Source organism: Hyaena hyaena, unplaced genomic scaffold, assembly GCF_003009895.1.
Source record: "Hyaena hyaena isolate Hyena2069 unplaced genomic scaffold, ASM300989v1 scaffold_3, whole genome shotgun sequence".
Classification (NCBI taxonomy): Eukaryota; Metazoa; Chordata; class Mammalia; order Carnivora; family Hyaenidae; genus Hyaena; species Hyaena hyaena.
The window spans coordinates 10179901-10206525 of NW_024080635.1; the positions used below are offsets into that span (position 1 = coordinate 10179901).

Below are 26625 nucleotides of genomic sequence, written 5' to 3' on the forward strand. Positions count from 1 at the left end.
TTAAATGTTACCTATAATGTTAAATCTCCTGAATTTGTCAAGTACACCATAAGAGAATATCCTTGCTCTTAAGAAACACATATACTGAAGCATTAAAAATCAAAAGGGCACGATGCATGCAACCTACTCTCAAATGGCTTAGAAATAAAAACAAGGGGCACCTAGGTGGCTGAGTGGCTGAGTTGGTTAAGCATCCAACTTCACTCAGTCATGATCTCACGGTTCATGAGTTCAATTCCCATGTCAGGCTCCGTGCTGAAAGCTCAGAGACAGAGCCTGCTTCAGATTCTGTGTCTCCCTCTCTCTCTGCTCCTCTCCCCTACTTGTGCTGTTTTTTTCTCTCTCTCTCAAAAATAAACATTAAAAAAAAAAGATGTAAAAACATTATTCATATAGAAGGAGAGAAAGTCACAAATCATTAAGAACTGGTGAATCTGGTAAAGGTGTTTTTTCTACAAGCAACTTTTCTGTAAGTCTGAAATTGAATGAGGATAAAAAGAATGTGTCAAAATATAAAAATGTTTGACCAGGAAAAGGTCTTAATATAAAATACTGCAAATGGACCCCAAACATAACAAAGAAACTAAACTGTGGTGTGATCTGCCACACAACAGACCACTGTGTCACCATGAGGGCTATGACATACAAGTACAGCATTGAGAGATGTCACTATACTGTGTTAAGTGAAAAAGGAAGGTACAGAGAGGGAGAAAAACAATAGTATCCCTTCTCCCTATGTATAAATACAATGACTATATAAGAGCTCTGTTTAGGACATACACTAAGACTCTACACAGATGCTTTTTCATTTTCTCCTTTTGTCTGTCTACATTTTTATTATTTTTCCTATAATAAGTAAAACCCACATCTTTATAATAAAGAGTAAATGCTAAATGCTGACACAGAAAGGAAATTACAGTGGGTTAAGGATTATACAACATAGGAAGAAGCATATGACAAACACGTTAAGTAAAAAAAAGCTAAATATAGAACAAAATAAACAACAGTACAACATGTTGAGAGACAGAAATAAAAGCCATGAGACAGAGAGGGAGAGAACACTGCCTCTGATCTTTTATTTTTTTTTTAATTTCTAGGAGAGAGAGACAGCGTGAGCAGGGGAGGGTCAGAGAGAGAGGGAGTCACAGACTCTGAAACAGGCTCCAGGCTGGCAGTCAGCAAAGAACCCGATGCGGGGCTCGAACCCACGAACCACGAGATCATGACCTAAGCGAAAGTCGAACGCTTAACCGACTAAGCCACCCAGGCGCCCCTGATCTTTTTTTTAAACTAGGCTCTATACCCAACCTAAGGCTTGAACTCACGACCCCGAGATCAAGAGTTGCATGTTCCACCAACAGAGACACCCAGTCTTCCCCTATCTCTGACCTTAAATGGTATTAAATATACCTGTAAGAGCTGCACCCAGTACCTCCCAAGCCCCTTATACTTCACGCATTAGCTGTTTAGAGACTCTGTATTAGAACTAAGGCTCTCCCTTGTCACTTTTTGTTTCCCACTTAAGACAGTTGTAGCCAAAGGTGAGACAGAAATGTTGTAAAAAGAATTCAGAACAAAATGACAAAAAGTCAGCAGATTAAATGCAATCAAACAGTTAAAGGAAGTAAAAGGGCATCTCATGGGGATGAAGCTTTAGAAGTAAGAAAACTAAGCTAATGGCATGACTAGAACCAGGGACGACAGGGACTCTAAGATTAAGGCCTCTGCAGAAAGATACAAGTCTCCTCTGAAGTGTGCCAAAGACAAAGACTCCTCCTCTCTCTCTCTCTGCCCCTCCCCTGCTTGGGCACGCACTCGCTCTCTCTCAAAAATAAATAAACAAAACCTTAAAAAAAAAAAAAAAAAAAAAAAGTGAAGCACTTAGAATTCCTAAATACAAAAAGGTTACATTTCTGAAATTTTCTTTTGGCTAATTAAGCTGATAATAACAGACTACAGAGAGAGAAGTCAGAAATTACAATGTGTAACCACTGTTCAAACAAATAGGAAACAGGGTGGCTCAGTCAGTTAGGCATCCAACTCTTGATTTGGCTCAGGTCATGATCTTACAGTTCGTGAGATCGAGCCCCACATCTGGCTCTAAGATGAGCATGGAGCCTGCTTGGGATTGATTCTCTCTCTTTCTCCCTCTTCCTCTCCCCCCCCTCCCCACCCCATCCTGCTTGTGCTCTCTCTCAAAATAAATAAACTTTAAAATATAAATAAACGGGCACCTGGGTAGTTCAGTCGATTAAGCATTCGACTTTGGCTCAGGTCATGATCTCACGGTTCGTGGGTTTGAGCCCCACGTCGGGCTCTGTGCTGACAGCTAGCTCAGAGACTGAAGGCTGTTTCAGACTCTCTGTCTCCCTCCCTCTCTGACCCTCCCCTGCTCACGCTATCTCAGAAAGAAATAAAATATTGAAAAAAAGAAATAAAATATAAATAAACATTAAAAAATAAATGCAAAACATTTTAAAAATAAAGTAAAAATAATAATTAAAAAGAGAAGAAATAACACTGAGGAATTGGGTATACTTAAGACAGAAAGCAATTTATTCCTTTAATTTAAAAAGTTGACCACAAACATCAATATTGTGAGCTAGATATTGGCTCATCTTCAAAGTATTTTCAGATATAGTAAACAATAACAAGCTATCTAAGAAGCTATCTTATCTGTATGTTATACAGACACAAATCCTAAATAGGCCTTCAAATTTCACAGACTGATAATACAGCTTGCCTAATGTACTCTGCTCTTGCCCTACTTTATTTCCTTCCACACTATCCACCCAGGGAACTCCAAACTCCTATTCGCCATTCCAGGTCTGGAACTGTCCCTTAAATCAAGCACCAACCATCACAGTATTCAATCCTGCTAACTATTAACAAAATGCAAGTGGTTTGCTAATACGCTAGTTTCCCAAAATGTCCACAAAAAAAGACAACCAGCAGCTATTAACAGTTATAGACCACAACATAAAAGACATCAAGTTTTCACCTGCAGTATCAAAAAGTCCAAGAGTATATGGCTCTCCACCAATCATAACTGTGACTGCATAGTTGTCAAAAACCTAAAAACATAAAAATACAACATTGTTAGTATGCAAGGGGATGGTCAAAATGGGATAGGACAATTCTTAAGTAAAGGCAGTATTTCCTTCCTGAGACTTAATCCTCTCTTAGTCTATATGATTCTTAGGTAACCAACCTTGCCAACCAAACACCTGCATAAACCTAATGGTTCCTGGAGAAAGTGATAGGATATATTCTGGGATGTTTGCTCTACCCCAGTAGCCTGGATTAAAAGCCACAGAAAGGCTAGAGGTGTCATAAAAACAGAGTCCTCTAGCTATACAAAATGATCCTGTTCAATCTGCAATTTTTGAGACAGTAAGTTTATAGCTTACCTTAATGTTCAATCTGATTTCTGAGAAATTCTTATAGACTATTTCATTTTAATCTAGAATTTAAATATCCTAGATCCATGATAATCTTTCTCCTTTCAGGGTTCACGACAAGAAGGGTGTTGTTGTAAATAAACCCATTAGAGAGAAATAAAAGTTCCCTCAAGGTCAAGGAAAGTGTCCAAGAAAGGACTAGCAGATTATTTGTTGAGATTTCATGAATAAAATTTATGTTACTGTGTACAAACCACATGACCTGAGGGATCTTCTGTGACTAGACGATTTATTTGCAAATAGACTGTACAACCCATGACAAACTCCATATATACTAACACTGGTTGTACTAAATTATTTGTGAAAATGGGAGGTAATGGTAATGAATGGAAAAAGACCCAACACTAATTCATGGATTCCTCTGAATTGACAAATAAAAATCTTTCCAATTAGGATGTTACAATTTCAGATCAGCCCTTTTTTCCTAATTCTTAACTTTCCAGTTCATGTTTTAATGGATTGTTGAAATGTAAAAGAGTGGAAAGCAAGGGCATAGGGGAGGTGGTAGTTAAAGGAAAGTTGGTTCGTGATAACAAGAACTAGGAAATATAATGTATGTTGGTTAAGTTCTCAAACGACACAGGTCATTTGTCTAAGTCATACCTGATCCAGAGATCCAGAAACACGTATATGAAACACCCACAAGGCCCTCTTAAATAGAACACCTCATGGCTACAGTCATAACACAGACTCAGAAACCATATTTACAAGAAAATAACTTTAACGGAGACTGAAACACCAAAATTGTGATAGCTGCCCTCATTCTGAAACAAGATTTGTATGTCTCTGAAAGTCCCCTAAAAGTCTCTCTCAATCTCAGAACTTCTTTTACTTACCATGTCCCCAAATGGGCCAACCCCAAAGTACGAATTTTTGTATTTAATTATACCTTCAACTTCTCCCCGCCCAAGAAACCTAACCTTCTTTTTTCCTACAGTGTTGGCCTACCTCAATCATTGTACCTACCTTGGGACATTACAGACTGTCAATTCTAATTAAACATAATTACCAAAACTTTAACCTATATTCACCCTCTTAACAATGCTCATGTCTCTCAAGATTAACCTGAAGTATTCAGACATTTTCTTCCCTTTTACTTCCAAACAAATCCCATATTAATCATACATAGGTTCTTCATAACCCCTAAAACAGCTCACTTAATAGAGGTGGTCACTGCCAAGCCAGGCCAACCCTAGCTCACCCCCACCACTGAAGGAAAATCTGTGTTTAACGTAATTACACCACTGTGCTGGGTCACCCAACCTGGGATAAACACTGGATCCCCAAAACACGTTCTTTCACAAGTATTACCCTAACTCTTCTCTCTCACTTCATTATCTTTATTATTCCCATTTTCCCTCTACTGTTCTAAGGAGCTCATAAAAAACATTTGTGGAAGAGGATCTCCAAAGGCTTCTGTTAGTGTCCTCACAACAAAAACAGTTCTCTGCCCTTAAATACCAGTTTGCAGCTCCATCACTGCTAAGACAACAGCTCTGTGAGATTCCCCTCTATCCCTAAGGAGAGTAAGTGAAGATGCATACTACTTTCTCTGAAGGTACAAGACCCCAAAAAGCATCCCAGAAGACCTCCAAGCACTGATTACTCATCAGCCAAGTTATCCAAAAAAGTCACTCCATTCCAAGATATAGAGAGTTCTTCCCCAAACTGAGCCCACCACTCTTTAGAATCTTGTCTATTGGAGTTTTGCCACCCAGCACTTCTTGCATACCCTTATGTCACCCTTTCACACTTCTCAATAATTTTTCAGCTATTAATTCTAAAGTATATATAATTTACCCATCAGATGATCTTTAAAAACAGAACACAAAGGCAGACAACAGAAAAATCTGAGTATACACACAGTTTTCAAAAGATATCAAATAGAATGTATTTCACCAACAGACGGAAGCCTTTATACTTACAGTCGGTACATACTCCGATGGAAATTTGTTTGTTGTGTAGGATATCAGGAGACATGTTTTACCAACGGCACCATCGCCCACAACAACACACTTAATTGTCTGCATTGCTGAAACAGTTTTGTATCCACTTTAAATATTTGAAGTTCAATGACCTATAAAAAGATGAAAAATATGTTTTCATTTGTAGTTGTGTATTTTTTTTTCTTGAACTAGCAACAGGTTCACTCATTCAGAGCAAGAACAGAACCCACACCCCAACTACTATGGATGAAAGTGCCTAAAAAAAGAAATAGTGACTAGCTCAAAGTCACAATAACAAGAGTCAATTTTCTAAGTCTCTGACCCCTAAATTTTCAATTATATAAGTGGGGTTTTTTAAGTCTACAGCAGTGTAGGGGCGCCTGGGTGGCTCAGTTGGTTAAGTGTCCAACTTCGGCTCAGGTCGTGATCTCATGGTCTGTGGGTTCGAGCCCCGCATCAGGCTCTGTGCTGACAGCTCAGAGCCTGGAGCCTGTTTCAGATTCTGTGTCTCCCTCTCTCTCTGCCCCTCCCCAGCTCGTCCTCTCTCTCTGTCTCAAAAATAAATAAACGTTAAAAAAAAAGTTTGTTAATAACAATTTTAAAAAAGTAATGTAAAAAGTAAGATATTTATTTCTATAATGAAAGAGAAGAGGCTATTTCATAATGAATCCCAAGTAGAGTGTGCCAACAAGTATGACTGTATGAAATTGTTCCTTCTTCAGTTGTATGTGCACACGCATGCACACACATGTGTGCATAAACATCTGTGCATACTAGACTGCAATACAAAAATCACTGCTTTAAAGAATAGTCTGTTTATCCAACTTTAGAGCTATAACCAACAAGCTACAGAGCCTCACCACCAACCCCTTGTAAAAGAAGAGCAAAATGAGGAATTGAACAAAGATCAGGGTGATCCCTCGTCTCAGCAGGCATTTTAACACCAGGTCGCCCAGTTATTAATTCAATATCCATGACATGAAGAGGCCAAAACCTACACTTTTATAATGAAGGGTCTGACCACTCTAAAGAATACTGACTTATAAACAGAGATAATTACTTTAGCTTCTTTTACTGTAGTCCTCCTTTCTAAGAAGCTATCGATTACAAAAGCACCAATGGTTTATTATATTTCATCAATTCCAAGATGCTTGTTTTCACATTTAAACATCTCTAAAATCAGAACGTTGTCTTTACTGGAAGTTTCTTACAATTACCAGTCATTTTTCCCCCCACATTTTGACATCTAAGAAATTAGGATAAATGGCATCTTAGAATCAATGAAAACTTTTAAGTCTTTCTGGGAGAATTAAAAAAAACTTGATACCCTATATACCTGCATTTTAAGATAAAGTTATATTTCAATTATAACCTTAAAGGGGATGCAATTTCTTGTTGGCTAGAGCTTCCACCTTACTGAACAGAAAAGTATCAGAACCATCTGACTCTGGGTTGGATGCCATGCCTATGTAGTACCCATCACAGCAGCCATCACAACTCTTAATCATAATGAGTTATAAATGCCTGTTAACATCTCTGTATACAAGGAGTAACTTATAGGAAATATACACTCTCCCATTCCTCATCAAAATCATCCTGATTATATTTTCTTTATTTAACCTCCTTTTATCTTGTTCCTTCTCTTTTCCCTATAATAAACTAAAGAAGCAGTCATACTAGTACAGCATTACTAGTTAAAGGTCTTAATCCCTAAACTAAATCAAAGTTATTTATCAAAATAATCAAGCACATGGAGTACTAATTACAGATAATTTCTCCTACTAAAGAATGCCTTTTACACAATAATAAAGCAGAGGAAACAGAAACAGCTATCTTCTTATGGTTTCTGAATCCACCTCTGAAAAAAAGAATAATGTTCTGCTAAAAAAAACCAAGGTCATCTGTAGAATTCTTTTCAACTGACAGTGAAGAAAAGAAAGGTAACCAGAGAGTTCTGATCACTCTACAGACTATTTTCCATGTGCCCACAAATATATTTCCAGTTCAGTTCTTATACCTTCTATCTCTCCTGACCATTATTACTAGGTAGGTTTTTTTTTTAGAACGAGAGTGTGTATATACATGCATGTATAAGCAGGGGGAAGGACAGAAAGACAGGGAGACAAGAGAATCCCATGCAGGCTCCATGCTCAATGAGGAGCTGTATTTCACAACCTGAGCCAAAATCAGATGTTCAACCACTGGGACACCTGGGTGTCCCTAGGTGATTTTTTTTGTAATGTAGAGTTTAATTATAAACATTGGGGAGAAAGTAATGTTCGACCTGTGTGGCAGAGACTTCCAGTGGTCTGCCAATTCTTCCTTTCTTCTTTAGTAATAGAATTCTTACTTAAGCACTTAATAAAGACTACATTTCCTCAATTCCTTTGCAGCTCCAAGTGGCCACTCTGATCAATGGGGGTAGAAATGATGGATGCAACTTTCAAGACTAGTCCTAATAGCAAGGGGCACAGTCTCCCTGTTCCAGCCTGGAGACTAGAATGCAGACATGATAATGAGAGCTGAAGCTGCCACGATGAACCACAAGACACAACTTGGATGTTAAGGAAGAGTAACATAATAGGAAGGGTCAGCCCTGGATTGCCAAGAAAGGAAGAAACTTCTCTTTCATTAAGTCCCTGGTATTTTGAATTTCTCTGTGACAGCAGCAGAACTGATATCCTAATTACTATATTTCACAGACTCTAAGAAGCCAATGAATTTTAAATACATCCTAAATTTAGAGGTATTAAATGTGCGAGAAAATGTCTCAGAATCACTCACTTATAGTAATATCTGGATTTATCAAAGAACTTTACAGTAAAGCCAACCCACTTTTGAGACTTGGTCTAAAAACATCTAAGAAAAGTGCTCCTTCTAAATTTTAATTGTAGTTGAAATCAAATTAATTGTCATCCTAAATATGAAGCTCATCTTCATTCAATACCTGGTATTCACTTTTAAGACTTAAAACCCATACTAACAAGCAATTACAAAATCAACAGGCCATTTAAGCTTGAAACTTCTAGTAGAAGTTTCTTGACATTTTTCATTAAGATTCCCTAGGGAGGGGCTCCTGGGTGGCGCCATTGGTTGAGCATCATTATCTTGTGGTTTCTGAGTTTGAGCCCCACCATCGGGCTCGCTGGTGTCAACGCGGAGCCAGCTTTGACTGTCTCCCTCTGTCTCCCTCTCTCTCTGCCCCTCCCCCACTTGTGTGCGCACACTCTCTTGCAAAAATAAACACACATACATATATACATACATATATTTCCCAGGAAATAGGAAGAAAGTGAGAAGTTGTTCCCATGATTAGAGCCATGAATTTTTTAAAAATTTTAAGTATATGTATATTTTGAGAGAGAGAGAGACAGAGCACATAAGCGAGTGAGGGGAAGAGAAAGAGAATGCCAAGCAAGGTCCACACTGTCAACATGGGAGCTTAAACTCAAGGAGCCATAAGATCATGACCTAACCTGAAACCAAGAGTCTGATGCTTAACCGACTAAGCTACCCAGGTGCCCCTAAATGACAAATTTTCTGAGGGTGATCGTTAAGATTTTCCAATGGAAGGTAATCAATTCGTACAACAGAGATGTGCTCTGCACAGAGTTTGGCTAGATCATTAAACAAGCAGTACTATTTCGAGAACTTTTAGAAATGTGCATCTTTTCCTGTCCCAGCAGGAGAAACAGCCAAGCCAATTGGGACCTTCTTGTGCGTCCTGCCTAAAAAGCTAGAAGGAATATCCAAAATCCATAAACTTTACACATAAATAATAATAATTTTCTTAACTTTGAAGTCAAGAAAAGTGTGGGTTTTAATCTCTGCTCATGGGGCACCTGGGTGGCTCAGTCAGTTAAGTGTCCAACTTCGGTTCAGGTCATGATTTCACAGTTCATAGGTTCAAGCTCCGCATCGGGCTCTGTGCTGACAGCTAGCTCAGAACCTGGAGCCTGCTTCAGATTCTGTGTCTCCCTCTCTCTCTGACCCTCCCCTGCTCACACTGTCGCTGTCGCTGTCTGTCTGTCTGTCTCTCTCTCAGAAATAAATAAAAAACATTAAAAAAAAAATTTCTGCTCAGCACTTACTAGTGACCTGAGCAAGGTTCTTAATCTCTTTTGACTCAATGTTCTCATTTGTAAAACAGAATATGTCAACACCTTGCAGTTGTTATAAAGATTAAATAACATAAAAGGACCTCACGGTTCACAGCACATACTCAATATATATGAGTTCATCTACCAAGTGTGCTGGTTAAATCAATCCTACTTCATACCTATTTTCATCCAGTGGGTCAAAACTTACACTGTACTTTCTTCTCTCTTTAGTGATTACCTAATGAAAACTTTTCACACTTTGCACACAGCAGGTACACCAAAAACAGGTTAAAATCAACTGAATATATGTGCTACTTAGCCAATGACACACACACACAAAAATTAAAAAAGAAACCCATCCAAATATTTCTTGTTCACCTGAAGACTAATGCATTACTTTTCTGTATTTCCTGTATCTTATTTTTATATTTTACAAAGTGGTTACTAAAAAACAAGTTCTCTAACAGGTATTAACAAAATTATTTAGGTATAAGACTAGACCTGATCACTACTGTGAAATGCCGAATTAAATGGGTTTTTTTGTATGTTTGTTTAGTTCACAAATCATCACTGCATACATGTTTGAATTTAGCCTCTAAATCAGCAATCCCAAAATAATCAGACCACCGGAATTGCCTGGAATGGGTTAACAATTCAGATTCCCGGACCCTCACCTCACATCTAATAACTCGGAACTCAACACTCCCTTTGTAATTCTAATGTACAATGAAGTTTGAGAACTACTATCTTATATGATAGCAAGACAAGGAATACCAGTAATATAAGAATCTAAGCTAAGATAAACATTACTGGCATTTTAGGTCACCTAAAAGTGAATTTCTTAAAGTAGGACTGGGCACCTAGGTGGCTCAGTCAGTTAAGTATCTGACTTTGGTTCAGGTCTGATCATGATCTTGTGGGTTTTGAGTTCCAGCCCCACACTGGGCTCTGTACTGACCTCTCAGAGCCTGGCGCCTGCTTCGGATTATGTGTCTCCCTCTCTTTCCTCCCATCCCCCACTCGTACTTTGTCTCCCTCTCAAAAATAAAAAAACACTTAAAAAATTTTAAGTAGAATCAAAATTACCAACATGAATTAGCTGTATCAAACAGGGATTTTACATGTTTAGCAATAAAAAAACTCACATTAGATACTAAAAGATCATGAACCAAGATATTTCAGGAGGTGCTTCAACTAATGCTTCAACCTAAAAGTCTTCTCAAATAATAATGACAGGAGCAAGCACTTACATATAGCACTTACTATGTGCTATATACTGTTCTAAACACATTACACATTTTTGTACATTTCATCCTCCCAACAACCCTATGAGATATGTACTTTATTATCCCCGTTGAGCAGGTAAGAAAAGCGAGGCTCAGTAAAGTAGGCCAAGATTTCTCAGCCAGTAAATGGTAGAACATATCCAAACAGTATGACTGCCAAGTCCCTGCGCTAAAACACTACCTCTCCTGAGAAATGACCCTGTTTCAATTAAAAACAAACATGATCACTGCAAATGCAGTGGCAAGTATACACCTATGACAGCTGCCAACACTGGGAAGAGGAAGGGAGAGGAGGAACCAAGAAACAGGAATTCAGTTCACTTCCTGTTTCTTTACCCTACAGACAACTACTGAATTTTATTGGGGAGAAGGGAAGAAGAATCAGTAAGACGGAGTTTGCTCTTCCCCTTTCTATATACACGTAAGTCTTCTATTTCTTAGGCCTTTTGACCTAAGCTCAGCAATCTGTAGGAAACTGGTTATGGGTCCCCTGTTAACTACCACTTCGGCTACGTGACCATAGGCAGGTTATTTAACTTCTCTGCGGCTATTTTCCCTTACCTAAAAATGAAAATAATTTTAAGTCCTTCTTCACAGGGTACATTGACTGAATAAGATAAAACATGTAAAGAATTTAGAATAGCGCCTGGCACACAGTAAATGCTTACTAAATGTTAACTATTACTCTTGAATGAGTAAAGGCACTTTTTAAAAATTTTAAGTGTTTTATTTATTTTTGAGAGAGAGAGAGACAACATGAGCAGGGGAGGGTCAGAGAGAGAGGAAGACACAGAATCTGAAGACAGGTTCCAGGCTCTGAGCTAGCTGTCAGCACAGAGCCTGATGCGGGGCTCGAACCTACAAACTGTGAGATCATGACCTGAGCCAAAGTCAGATGCTTAGCCAACTGAGCCACCCAGGCACCCCAAGGCACTTTTAAATCATTATAAATTTTAAAACAGCAACCATTCCAACCTGCTTAGAAAGAAGCATATAAATTTTTTTATTTCCAAAGTAATTACACTACTCATTGTTCTTACTATAAATGCAGTCAGATTTAGAGTTATAACTACAAAAGTGGTCATCTCAATGAGTAAAACTGCAATTTAATTAAGACTATTCTACAGAGCATTTGACATGTATTACTAATACTTTCATATATTAAAATGTCAGGGGGGCACTTAGGTGGCTCAGTTGGTTAAGTGTCCAACTTCGACTCAGATCATGATCTCACCAGTTCGTGGGTTCAAGCCCTGCGTCAGACTCTGTCCTGACAGCTCAGAGATTGGAGCCTGCTTTGGATTCTTTGTCTCCCTCTTTCTCTCTCTGCCTCACCCTGCTCGAGTTCTGTCTCTCTCTCCCTCAAAAGTGAAAAAACATTTAAAAAAAAATTTTAATATAATAATAATTACAAAATATAATGTCAGCAGATAACCCAGAGACAGGAAGGGAGCAAGCAACCAGGGAAAAGAAATTAACTAGGCCAGACAATGTCTGTATATCCTGTTAGTTTCCTTTTTAAAAGTATCAAATCACTACAGCAGCAAAGAGGCTAGGTAGTACCAACTACTGTTTTGCTATCCAGAGTGGCCAGAAAAGTTATTTTACATCCTAAAACACTCTCCCTCTTTAATACTGAAGTTCAATCCCATCCCCACTTAAAACTGGGGCTGGGTTGGGGCACCTGAGTGGTTCAGTTGGTTAAGTATCCGACTTCGGCTCAGGTCATGATCTCATGGTCCGTGGGTTCGAGACCCACGTCAGGCTCTGTGCTGACCGATCAGAGCCTGGAGCCTGCTTCAGATTCTGCATCTCCCTCTCTCTCTCTGCCTCTCCCCTGTTCGTGTTCTGTCTCTCTCGCAAAAATGAATAAACATTAAAAATAAAAAAAAAAAAACCCTGGGGCTGGCCAACTTAAACCCTAAAAGTGATTCTGCTAGGGGTGCCTGGTTGGCTCAGCTGATTAAGCGTCCAGCTTCATTCAGCTCAGGTCATGATCTCATGGTTCATGGGTTCAAGCCCTTCATTGGACTCTGTGCTGACATGACAGCTCAGAGCCTGAAGCCTCCTTCAGATTCTGTGTTTCCCTCTCTCTCTGCCCCTCCCCCACTCATGCTCTGTCTCTGTCTCTCAAAAATGAGTAAACGTTAAAATTTAAGTGATTCTGCCAATCATAAGAAAAATAAATTGTGAAATAAGGTGAATCTTCTACATTCCTCCCCAGTACCCACTGTTCCATCAGACAACAACACTAAAACTCAGATGCTTTGGAGGTCCAATTCCCCTTGAAGAATCTCAGAACTATAGCCCCTTTAAGTTTTCTGGAGTCCTTGAGCTCTAAATTTAAATATGCTTGGAACCCTCTCTGTAGTATCATTATCACTGGCTGGTTACCCAACTGAACTCCATCAGACAATCCAATCCCAGGAAAAAGATCTGTTTGAGGGAAGGCTCCTAGCTACAGAAGCCCGCATCCCCTGCGGTTCATTGTAGGCACAAAGCACAAAATAGTATGAGAAGATTTAAAGAGTTAAGTTTTACTAAAATGAGTATTCTCCATCAGACTAGAAAACTATGTCAAATATTAACAGTAAACAAAGTGAATGAAAAGCAAGTTAAAAAACACACGGAAAAAAATAAAATATACAAAAAAATCAAGTAAAATTTTTGGTAATTTCACTGTGATAAAAATAAGTATCTGGTCTTTCTTTTGGGTATAGAGCTCCTAAAACCCCTGGAATTTCCTAGATGACAGGAAATTTATCTTTCATAATGACCCCTTCCAATCACACAAGAGTTTATGCTAATTTAGGGCCACATTAGGGTGGAGTCCCCAGGCAGCTTCAGGAAGGGACTGCTCACCAGAAAGACCAAGTGATTAAAGATCTAGAACTTTACTAACCGCGACAAGGGGAGCCAAGGAAGCCCGCTGGAGACTGAGCTCTATGAAAACTCTTGAACAAGGAGGTCTAGAGCGCTTCCAAGTTGGTGAACACGAAGACGTGTTAAGAGTGTGCTGAGGGAGCCTAAGTTCTGCACCCCACCCCCACCCCATACCTTGTCCTATACATCCCTTCCATTCGCCTATTCTCAGCTGTTTCCTTAATAACAAATGAGTAAATGTATTTTCTTATGTCCTGTGAGTCATTCTAGTGGATGGTCAAACCTGAGGAGGGGTCAGGGGAACCAACTAGGCAGAAGGGCAGACAGCCTGAGCACCCCATTTGCAAGTGATACCTGAGATGGAGGCAGTCTTGTGGGACTTAGCCTTTATACTCCGGCATCTCCACTAACTCTTAGAGTTAGTGTCAGAATTGAATTGACAGAAGCGGTATCAGAAAAAAGACACTGTCTTCACACTAACGCAAAATACACCAAAAATAATACTGTTTTCATTTGAAATACATTTCTTCTGAAATAACCCATTTTCATACCTAGGATATGGAAAGAAGAGGCACTACAAAAACCAAGACAATAATGACCATGAATTTCACAAGCCTTCCTTACCTATCCATACCTAGCCAATGGTCTCACTGCAGCATTAGATAGAATAAAAGCAGCACCACTTGTCTCTCCTATCAAATCCAGTTACTTCAGAACACATTTTATATAACTTTTGCTATAAGTTAAAGTAGCGTGTGCAAAGCATAATTTTTAAAACATTTGTCCATGTGACTGTTAAGTAATCCCAAGGATTCAAAACTACAGAGATGTATCATATCCCATGCATTCACATGTATAAAGGTGTTCTAACACATCACCTTGTTTGGTTTTGAGTCAGAACCAAAAAGCATATAACTGACTGTATATTTTGAACTAAAAATACAGTATTGTTTAGAAAGTCCTACCCAAAATCCATTACACCTCCATCATAATTCCCTTTCTCCCCCAAAATGATATAATTTTTAAACCTTGAAATAAATGTTAAGCTTCTTAAATGAAATTTAAGAGAGCTCAATCATATGAGTTCACCCAATATTATGTAAAAGCAAAATAAAAATTTTCTTTACAACTGAAATACCCTCTCATGAAAGAACTTAATCCCATCATTTTGCAGATATTCTGGCCTAAAAGCAGATGACTTACCCCAAAGCCAGATTGTTAAACACCCATGTATCTTGATATTCTTTTCCTGATATTCTTCAGATTTCAGGCAAATAAAGAACAAACACATAAGAAAACAGTTCTTTACAAACTTTATATTTTCAGAGCCCTAAGTAAACAGCAAATAACCTCACAAAACTTTGGCATTCATTCAAAAAGGCAAAGCAATATAGTTACTGCTCAAAGTTATTTGTCCTAATAAAAATCCAAAAGAAGCTTAATATCAGCAGTTTGCCTCAATTTTCAGTAAGTGTATCCATTCCAATCTGAATTAGAATTCTGTAAATTATCTTCCAACTACTGAAAAGCAGACAACTTCGGGTCTCTTGTTCCCCACGCGTCTCTCGTGCTCCTATCCATCCCGCTGGGCGTGCTAAAAATGCGAGGTCCTGACCGCCCCACCCAGGCCATGCTGTAGGGTGATGTTTGTAGCAAAAGACCTTGAAGCATACAGTAATGCCTCCCTCTAGGACAAAGAGCAGGTTTACTTCCGGCTTGCTATTAAATAGTGTGTTCTCCAGGCTAAATACTCCTCAGAAGTGACACAAGCCCCTCACATCCTCCACATGGAAGTCTTAGGGGCAAAGGGAAGCAACACAGACACTGATCGGCTACTGGTTGTGCCTTTACTATAAATGCTTTGTCTCTGACCCAAGAATCCTTTGTCTTCTGTCAGCATCCATACAATACAGGCTAACATATTAACTTGTAAGGAGAGTAAGAGAAAATCCCAGACTTTGTTTACTTGAGCTTTGTGAGACATAACCATTTTGCTGAATTTGTTTTGTATGTAAATAGTCTGGTTTCTTAGGCCAATTACCAGAGTAGAGGTGAAGAATGTGCGTTCTTAACTATTTTATTACTCAAAGTTTTTCCTTATTGAAAATCCTCCTGAAATAATTTTTAAGATGTTTTTTCCACCTTCTCCTCCTCACTCCCAAGCCAGCTAGCACATCTTCTCTAGAAATTGGTTGTTTTAGTTCACTTATGGTTTCATCTTCTAGGTGTCTATTCTAACAGGAAGAAACTAGTGAAGGTCAGAATCTTACCATAAAGAAAGGTGGTAAGCAAGGTGGTTCCCCACAGTGAGCCAAAAAAAAAAAAAATGAGGTAAATTATATATTATTCATTTCTTCTGCCTTACAGTAAAGCTAAAAAAATTTTAACTTTTCAAAAAATATCTTATTTTGTTCTCTCCTAACCTTGAAAAGCTATGGGTAATCTTATTTCCCCCTCCCCAAAATTCCACTTATTCAACCCTAGAATTAAGTCAAAACAGAAATTTAAAGGTCTTCATGGAACGTGTCTAAAAGCCCTGTTGTTGCTTTTCTCTTGCTGATTTTTGAGACTGGTGAAATTCATAGACGTTTTACCAAAAAAACAGTTAAGAAATCAAAGAAGCAGACCCAGGCAGAGTAGAAGTGTTAACAGCACGACTACAGCTTTTGACTGCTGGAGACACTGGGGCTTATCCCCCTCTCCCCTAAATGTACTTTTCAGATGTTGCATAAAACAAAAGTATCTTTGGGTTTTTGACAAATATATAATAGCACCTTGAGTTCTTCCTGCATAGATCTCTCCCACAGAATGTTGCAAAACTCCTAATAGCTCCAGCTTCCAATTAAATGCATTATTAACACATGCAGTGTTGGATGGCAAATATTAAACACTCATTAAAGCAATTATTCAAATTCCTCCATTTTATGCCACTTATGAAAGAAACTGATACATGTGAAATCACAAACTACATGAGAGGGAAGGCAGGTATCAAACTAAGGTTCTATGGGTCCTCAAATGACCAAAATGAAGCAACTGTCAGGGGAAAAGTGCTAGAGGCGGCACTCAAAGACTTCAAGTCTATGTGGTTGACAGATGTTTTCAGCAGCGCTACAAGTGTGTTGTGTCAGCTTCATTTCTGTAAATGACTTCATTCCAAAATGTCTAATCCAGTAAGAACATAAGTCCTTACTTTTACTATAATGCTGAGTTTTCCTTCCTCAAATTGGCAAAAACAAAGGGATACTAGCCAGAATCATTTTATACTGTACTTAGAACTAAAAATTTAACATTTAAAAATCCAATTAGTAGTTAAATAAGATAATTTTTTAATTTAATATTTCAAAACAATCTGGTAAAACTGAAGAGTATGCAATAATGTATGAGTACTATTTAAAAAAAATTTTTTTGAGAGATACAAAACAGGGGAGAGGGACAGAGAAAAAGAGAATCTAAATAAGGGACAGAGAGAGAATCATAAGGAGAGGGGGAGAGAGAATCTTTTTTATTTTAAGATTATTTATTTTTGAGAGACAGAGTGAGCGGGAGAGGAACAGACAGAGAGGGAGAGAGAATCTCAAGCAGACTCCATGCTGTTAGCATGGAGCCCGATGCAGGGCTCAAACTCATAAACCACAAGATCATGACCTGAGCCGAAACCCAGAGTCGGACACTTAGACTGAGCAACCCAGGCGCCCTGAGAGACAGAGACAGAGAGAAAGAGAGAGAGACAGAGAAAGAGGGGAAGAGAGAGGAGGAGGGGGAGAGAGAGAGGAGGAGGGGGAGAGAGAGAGGAGGAGGGGGAGAGAGAGAGGAGGAGGGGGAGAGAGAGAGGAGGAGGGGGAGGGGGGAGGGGGGAGGGAGGGAAGGGGGAGGGAGAGGGGAAGGGGGGAGGGAGAGAGAGAATCTCTCCACTCAGTGTGGAGCCTGACTAAGGGCTTGATCCCACAACCCCAGGATCATGACCTGAGCTGAAATCAAGACTCGTCTGCTGCTCAACCCACTGAGCCATCCAGGCACCCCAAGAGTACTATTTAATTAGGAAGAAAATAGAAATTACAATAAGATTTTCCCTCAAACTATTCAAGACTTGTAAATTTGGCGGGGGTTGGGGGGACATCCAAAATTTATTCTCCAACAGGACAGACAGCATCAGCAAGTAAAACTACAGGGGTTTCTCCACAGATCATCTATGCACAAGGCATTACCTGCTCAACAGCGACAAAGTCTCTGGTGTGTTCTCTGTAACAATATCCACTTCACAGTGTAAACAGGTACTAGTACTATTGTGTTCAACTTACAATTCCAAGAGGAAAAGCACAACTTGGCAAAATAATTTTGGGATCTTAAAGTCAGGTGCAGTAACACAAACTTTTATTTTTACTGTTTACTTATTTCTGAGACACAGAGAGAGAGAGAGAGAGAGAGAGCGCGTGCGCGCGCAAGCAGGGGAGGGGCAGAGAGAGGGGAAGACATAGAATCCCAAGCAGGTTCCAGGCTCCAAGCTGTCAGCACAGAGCCCGAAGTGGGACTCAAACCCACGAACTGTGAGATCATGACCTGAGCTGAAGTCAGATTCTTAACCCAGGTGTCCCACAAAACCAGATTTTGTTTTGAAGAGTATATGACTGGCTTTCACTTAGCACACAACCTCCTGTACAGATTGTCTGGATAATCAGATTCTAAATTAATCAATTATCCAGATTACTTTGCAGTGATAAAAAAAAAAAGACCTCATATTTGAGTGTTAAGTGCTAAACAGAAGAGTAACTCAGTTAATTCTTACAACCTATGTTGTTAATACTATTTCTGTTTTATTGATGGAGAAACAAAGTCTATTATAGAGGTTGACTAGCTTGCCCAAAGTTGCACAAGAATGGGGATATGAGTTTTGGACTGCTTGACTCAAAAGTTTCTGTGCTTGACTTCCGCTCTTATATTGTCTTCCTTGGGCATATTAGAGACTTGATATATAATTGTATAATTAAGTTAATTTCTCTCTCCTTAAAATAGAGGTGGATTATAACCCTTTGTGTAATCTTCCGAATCCTCTGACTACAAATAGGATATTTAGTTTAAACTGTTCCTTGAGATCAGAGTGTGGGGATTTTAGAAAGGATTAACTTTAGCAAATACGTTTGTCAAGTAGAAGCGAGAAGATTTTTCTGAGTTTATTATAGTGTTTACATGTTTTCATTTAACGATAGTAGTTCTGATCTTTATCTTAGGGACATTTTGGTTTCTGGAAGTTTTAAATGGTGATGATAATGATATATTAGGTGTTTATTCTGTGCCAGGTGATAGATTAGTTGCTTTCAATCATCATTTCTCTTTATAACGATTTTTAAATTATATGTTATTGTATAGATGAAAAAGTTAAGATACAGAAGTGAAGTAACTTGCTGGGATCACATACAGTGAAGTGGAACTAAGATTTGAACCCATACTTGCATGTCTTTAAAAATCCTATGCTTTTTTCATATTATTAATTTTAGTCAGCAAGGCTTTTAAAAAGTTTGTTTTTTATTTTTTTTTTTCTTGCCCTTAATATATGCTCGGTACTGCATTAGGTACCTTGGGAAGGAGATAAAAAAGTGTAAGCTTTATTTTTCATAGAGTGTAAGACCTATTAGAATAAGTACGTGTGAATAAAACCAGCATGATCAAGTACTCAGTTGTGTGATTTACTTGTTCAGTGAGGGCCTGGTGTGTGTTCAGTATTGAACTGTTTTCTGGCAACAAAGTTGAGTCCCTACCTTTAGAGAGATTCCCTTATTTTTTATAACTCCTTTACTGCATTAAAACAAACAAGATAATTATAGATTATGACCATACTATAAAGGAAATAAACAGGGTAACTTGAGAGAAGTAGGGAGGGAGGAAGTTGGATATTACTGTGGATAGTGTGCTCAGGAAAGGGTTTTCTGAGGAGAGGATTATTTGAGCTGAGATCTGAAGAAGTCAGCAGCTTTAGTGGCGCCTGGGTAGCTCAGTCGGTTAAGCACTGACTTTGGCTCAGGTCATGATCTCACAGTTCATGGGTTCAAGTCCCACATCGGGCTCAGTGCTGACAGCTCAAAGCCTAGAGCCTACTTCTGATCCTGTGTCTCCTCTCTCTGCCCCTCCCCACTCATGCTCTGTCTCTCTCAAAAATAAAATAATTATTAACATCTTTAAAATTAAAAAAAAAAAAAAAGTCAGCAGCTTTAAGAGAAGGAACCGTACTAGAAAGTATAGAGACCTACAGGAAGGACAGGATGTCAGAGGAACGGAAAGAAGCCTGTGTCATTAGAGCCTGAGGAGTGAAGGGGAAAATAGTATGAAATGAGATCTAAGGACTAAGAAGGGCCTTGCCATGGAGGTTCAGAGAGTTGGGGACAGTTTTTGATAGCTTGAGTAGTTAGGGAAGGGGTCTCAGATAAGGTAGGAACTGAGGGTGGAAACAGAAATAGGATGAGTTGTAAGGCCAGACATCTAGCGTTTGGTGGAGAGATGATGTGAATAAAGGCTTAGACTTTGAAGTAAGTACCAAACCATATTAGATACTTTATTTATTTTTATTTTATTTTATTTGTTTTTATATTTGAGAGAGAGAGAGAGCACAAGACGGGTGGGGGAGAGCAGAGGGAGAGAGAAATAATTCGAGGCAATTCCATGCACAGCACAGAGCCGGACGCGGGGCTCAATCTCACGACGCTGGAATCATGACCTGAGCCAAAATCAGGAGTCAGATAGATGCTCAACCAACTGAGCCACCCAGGCACCCCCTTTGTGCTCCCCCCCCCCAGATACTTTAAATAGTATCAGGCAATTGGCAATTAGGGCAAAATAAGATACACAGAAGCTAGCTGAACAATTTTGGTCCTGTTTTTCCCCAGGTTGTCTAGACCTCACAGCTATGGCATATTCAGATCTGGGATTTGGGACAAGCAAAATGCCTTTAGTTATCAATTTCCTTCCTTCCTTCCCTCTTTCAAGATTTTATTTTTAAATAATCTCTATACCCAACGTGGGGCTCGAGCTCACAACCTTGAGACCAAGAGTCTCGTGCTGTATAGACTAAGCCAGCCAGGTGCCCCTAGTTATCTCTTCTTTTGCATGAAACTGAGGGGAACTTTGAGTGTGTTTAATATCTCCTTGTCCTTTCTTCATTAAGAGAACAGAATTAATATTGCCCTGAATTAAGAGACTAGAATGGGAAATTGCATATAAGGGTGTCAGTAATGTTACAAAAGGAAGAGTGTGTGTGTTTGGGAAGGGGGAGCAGTACATGTGTTACTTGTTTATTGTCTGGATACTTCACTTAGGATTTTGCCCCAAGAGGACATTACCTTTGTTCCAGGCACGGGGGGATACGGCTATGTATAGCAAAATGTTGGCACATATTCAGTGCTTAGTAAAAGCTTATTGAATGAGCGAATAAATTCACAAGTCCTACGCCTTAATTTCTAAATTTTAAAAAAAATTTTAATATTTTATTTATTTTTGAGAGCAAGAGAGAGCACGAGCAGGGGAAGGGCAGAGAGAGAGGGAGACACAGAATCCAAAGCAGGCTCCAGGCTCTGAGCTGTCAGCAGAGTCTGATGTGGGGCTCAAACTCAGACTGTGGGATCATGACCTGAGTTGAAGCCGGACGCTTAACCAACTGAACCACCCAGACGCCCCTTAATTTCTAAATTTTTAAAAAAATATTTATTCTTGAGAGAGAGAGCGTGTGCAAGCAGGGGAGAGGACAAGAGAGAGGGAGAAACAAAATCTGAACTCATGAACCACAAGATCATGACCTGAGCCGAAGCCAGACAGTTAACCAACTGAGCCATCCAGGGGCCCCTTGAACCTTAATTTCTGAGTGGAGAAGTCACTTTCTATGTGGAAAAGCAGATCAAGACTTATCAACTAAGCGAAATAAATCAGTCAGAGAAAGACAAATGCCATATGATTTCACTCATATGGGGATTTAAAAAAAACAAAACAGATGAACACATGAGAGAGGAACAAGAGGGAAACCATAAGAGACTCTTAACAATGGAGAACAAACTGAGGGTTGATGGAGGGGGGGGATGGGCTAGATGAGTTATGGAGATTAAGGAGGGTACTTGTGATGAGCACTGGGTGTTGGTATGTAAGTGATGAATTACTGAATTCTACTCCTGAAACCAGCAGTCCACTGTATGCTAATTAACTAGAATGAACTATAGCGCCCATTATGGACTAAACTGTGCCCCACCCCCCATTTATATGTTGAAGTCCTATCCCCAATACCTCAGAATATGACTGTATTGGGAGATAGGGCCTTTAAAGAATTAAGGTAAAATAAAACCATATTGGTGGGCCCGAATCCAACAGGACTGGTGTCTTTATATGGAGATTAGTACACAAAGAGGGAAGACCAAGTGAAGACTCTAGAGTCAGCTACCTATAAACCAAGAGAGAAGCCCTCTCAGAAATGAGCCCTGCCAACACCTTGATCTGAGGCTTCTAGCCTCCAGAACTGCCAGGAGTTAAATTTCTACTACCTAAATCACCTATTCCAGTCTTTGTTATGGCAGCTCTGGCAAACTAATACAGTGCCAACAGGGAAGAGCTACAAAATGTATTAAGTTTTTAAAACACAAAGTATAGAATAATGTGTATAACATGCCAACTCATGTCGGAGTTTTTTTTAGTGGAGAGAAGATACATATGTACTTACAGGTGCAAAGACCCAGAAAACTATCTGCAAAAGCACATAGAAGTGCAGAGACTATAAGATACAGATCTGCTAGATAACAGTGGCTGCTTCTGGGAAAGGGATATGGGTATCTGGAATGGGTAGACTAATTTTTCCTCATATTCTCTTTTGTACTGAAGTTTTCAGGTGCATGTATTATTTCTTTGGTTTTAAAAACAAAACTATCTGGGGCACCTGGGTGGCTCAGTCAGTTAAGTGACTGACTTCAGCTCAGGTCATGTCGTGGGTTCGAGCCCCACATCAGGCTCTGTGCTGACGGCTAGCTCAGAGCTGGGAGCCTGCTTCAGATTCTGTGTCTCTCTCCCTGACCCTCCCCTGCTCACACTGTCTGTCTGTCTGTCTCTCTCTCTCTCAGAAATAAATAAAACATTAAAAAATTTTTAAAAACAAAACTATTTGGAGTGCCTGGGTGGCTCAGTCGGTTAAGTGACCAACTTGGGCTCAGGTCATGATCTTACAGTTTGTGAGTTTGAGCCCCGCATCAGGCTCTGTGCTGACAGCTCAGAGCCTGGAGCCTGCTTCAGATTCTGTATCTCCCTCTCTCTCTGACCCTCCCCTGATCACGTGTGTGTGTGTGTGTGTGTGTGTCTCTCAGAAATAAATAAAACATTAAAAATTTTTTTTAAAAATGTGTGTTCTAATGTGTAAAAAAAAAAATGCAAAAGTAGTTAAACAGTAGCTGTGTTGGCACATGTGTGGTGGTCAGTTTAAGAACAAGAAGACCCAAGCACGTTAACAGATCTTATCCAATCTTCCCTGCGTAAGTACTCAAGTAGGGACCTAGAGCATGTTATAATAGGCCTCTGTTCTTCCGAGAAACAACTCTATTAATTATAAAAGTCAGCAAAATATTTAAGTGCCTGTTATAGCACTACACTGGGTAAAACAGAAACCCTGCCTTTAAATGCCTTCAAAACATTTCAATAATTCACTGAATGCCTACTCTGTGCCAAACACTCTGCTAAATAGCCTTACATGCATCACATATCACATTATATATTTTACTGATTATAAGCATTACAGGGAAAAAAACTGTAGTAGTCTGCTACAAAATTACACTACAAAATGCAAGTGCCATAGATTGTCAAAAAAGTAATGTATGGGACAGTGGTCTAAAAGAATGCGAGAATAAATCTCTAGTTAGGAATATCAACAGATAGAGTACAAGTAGTGTCAATCTGCAAAGTGGAAGAAACAAAGAAAAAAACTGGCTAAGTCCAAGGCATACAAATTCTGAAAGCAAAGCAAGAGTTTTAACTTAACCTGGGTGGGAAACTACTACCATTTCTCACTAATGAAGAACAGGCGTGCTGTGGACTGTCAGTCCTGTATCTACATTCTAAGGTGAACTGTCAAAGGTAACCAAATAAAGTAAACCAACTCAGCTAAGAAACTACTTTAGTGATCTAAGACTTAAATAAGACTCTGCACCAGGGCAGTAGCATGGAAATAATAAGAAATAGTTGATGGGTTTAAGAAGACGGTAAGTTATGAAGAAGTTCTTCAGTTTGGGAAATTAGAGGATTGGTTTGTACCACAAATGGAGAAGTTAGAAGAAGAAATCTTAAGGTCAGGCTGTGTGTTCTTAAAGCTCTTATAAGAAAATATGCAAAAGAATAGCTTTTTCAGAATGAGTACACAGTCATTTGGCCCTAAGTCTAACAAGGATGAAATCATGTGCCAGCCTGTATCAGAAAGCCCACATACAAGCATACATTTTCAGCAAAAAATAAGTCACTATATTACCAAGGCAACAACATACATTGTAAATGAATGACAAACAGAATCTTTATTTTAAAAAATACCAACGGGACGCCTGGGTGGCTCAGTCAGTTAAGCGTCTCAGGTCACGTCTCAGGTCATGATCTCACAGTTGCATGAGTTCAAGACCCCTATCAGGCTCTCTGCTGTCTGTGCAGAGACTGCTTCGAATCCTGTCCCCTCTCTCTATCTGCCCCTCCCCTGCTCGTTCTCTCTCTCTCTCCCTCTCTCTCTAAATAAGCTTAAAAATAAAAGTAAATATACATAATAAATCAAATGAAATAAAAAATACCAAGTGAGATGCCAACTTCCTGTGTTACATCTGATGAGGCAGAGGTACCTTCATTTAAATTCTCATACAATCTGTCTTACAAACCACAAGCCATATATTTTTTTAAGTTTGTTTTATTTATTTTTGAAAGACTGAGCATGCGAGCAGGGGAGGGGTAGAGAGAGAGGGAAAGAGAGAATCCCAAGCAGTCCCCAAGCTGTCAGTATGGAGCCGGATGCATGGCTCAATCTCACAAAAGGTGAGATGACTTTAACTGAAATCAAGGGTCAGACGCTTCACCAAATGAACTACCAAGGCGCCCCACAAGCCATATTGTAAAAGAACAAGATTACCAAGACTCTGAATCAAAAAAGTCTACCAATTTTGATCGAGAATTTATTGTTAATGGCGTGAACTTCTACAAAAGCATTCAACCATCTACTTCAAGGTATAGTGTGACAAAGAATAAAAAGATGCTGTAATATCTGCACCAGTCCATGTCAACGCAGCAGAGCTGGCATGACTGCAGATGTTTCTGTCTGGTTACACTGCAGATTAACAGTGTAGTTTTATCCACCTAAAAATCAGAAGAAACGAAAACAACAAAGATAGAGCCGCAAATACTCTGAAAAGTAACCAATATATGTTAGCAAAAAATCTGCCTTTTCAAGCACACTTTGAAGCTGAAAGCAACACCATCAAAGCACAGACTTCTACCTTGACCATCAATTGTTTCTATGGTTAATTATACAGATACACACTATTCTGGGAAACTAAGCTACTAAAATGCTACTCCAAATGCATTACAAAATACACTTGCTTAGCGTTGGCTTTAGCTCAAACAGTTACTTCGCATGTGGTTGCTTCAAAATACACTTGCTTAACTAAAGATTCCATACAAACTTTAGCATAACAGTACTTGTCGCTGATTAAAAGTGATTACAATTATCCCCTCTATACAGACTGTTCTTGCCTGGGTAGCTCATTCAGTGACATCCCTACAGGTCTTTGCTCAAATGTCATTCTGGAGTGAGAACTCCTCTCTTAAAGTGTAACCCACGTTCAACCCAACCCTGAAGCACTCCACTGTACCCCACCCCACAGCCCTCCCTAATCTTCCTCCCCTGCTTCATTTTTCTGCCAACTACACACTACACACTATTATGTAAACCATGAGAGCAGAGATTTGCTGGGGCCTATTTTACTCACTACTATATCCCCAAACCCTGCAACCATGACTGACACAGAGCAGGCACTAAAAGGGTTGTTGAATTCATAGATTAATAAAATAGTACGGGTGAGCAGCAGGTCAAATAAAGTGTTCTTCGCACTCAGAATATCCCCTTTAATGGATCCTCTAAGGCTCCTAAACTTTCTTCTGTTACTATCTGGATAATGAATAAAAAAACAATTTAATTGCTACCCTTCTGAGAGAGAAAAATCCTATTCCTAAAGCATAAGTTCACAACCTGAACTAGCTGAAGTAGTTAATACTGAGTGTTTGAAGTCACCCAGTATTATTCCTAGAAAACACTCTGTCTTCTGTTCTGGGAATGCCCAATTCTACCAATTTTTTTTTTTTTTTTTTTTTAAGTAGGCTCCACGCCCAGCACAGAGCACACTGCACGGCTTGAACTCACAACCCTGAGATCAAAGACCTGAGCTAAGATCAAGGGCTAGACGCTTAACCAACTGAGCCACCCAGACACCCTTCTACCAACTTTTAAACTCGGGGGGGGGGGGGGGGGGGGCGGGGGAGGATACCACAAAAACAAAAACAAACTAAAAAAGCAGCATCTCTAAGAATTCTACGTATCACTTTGTGTTTGCAAGTATACCACAGTGAAATAGTTAATGTACATCTTACAATCAGTAGTTTTAAACAATGAAAATATGTCTCTGATTTTGGAACAATTCACTTAGATTGAAATTAACTAAAGGAGTTAGCATATAATGAATTTAAGGAATCTCAAAACTAAATCACCAAAAAATTATCTCTAGAATTTATGTCTTCACTAATCTTTATCATTGATTAGTTCTAGGAGCACCTAGGTGGCTCAGCTGGTTAAGCCTCCAACTTTGGCTCAGGTCATCATCTTGCAGTTCCTGAGTTTGAGCCCTGCAGCAGGCTCTGTGCTGACAGCTCAGAGACTGGAACCTGTTTTGGATTCTGTGTCTCCCTCTCTCTC

At 39.3% G+C, this 26625-nt stretch overlaps 1 protein-coding gene across 2 annotated transcripts in view; it reads right to left on the reverse strand.

Moving 5' to 3' along the window:
• The window catches only part of CDC42 (cell division cycle 42), a 50779-nt gene that overhangs the window by 13969 nt on the left and 10185 nt on the right, over positions 1 to 26625 (reverse strand). For both annotated transcript variants that reach the window (XM_039231260.1, XM_039231268.1), the window contains exons 2-3: positions 5387 to 5538; positions 3002 to 3074 (exon numbers count right to left, since the gene is read on the reverse strand). In XM_039231260.1, coding sequence (XP_039087191.1) covers positions 3002 to 3074; positions 5387 to 5491 — 178 coding nt within the window. In that variant the 5' untranslated portion in view covers positions 5492 to 5538. The remainder of the gene's footprint in view (positions 1 to 3001; positions 3075 to 5386; positions 5539 to 26625) is intronic.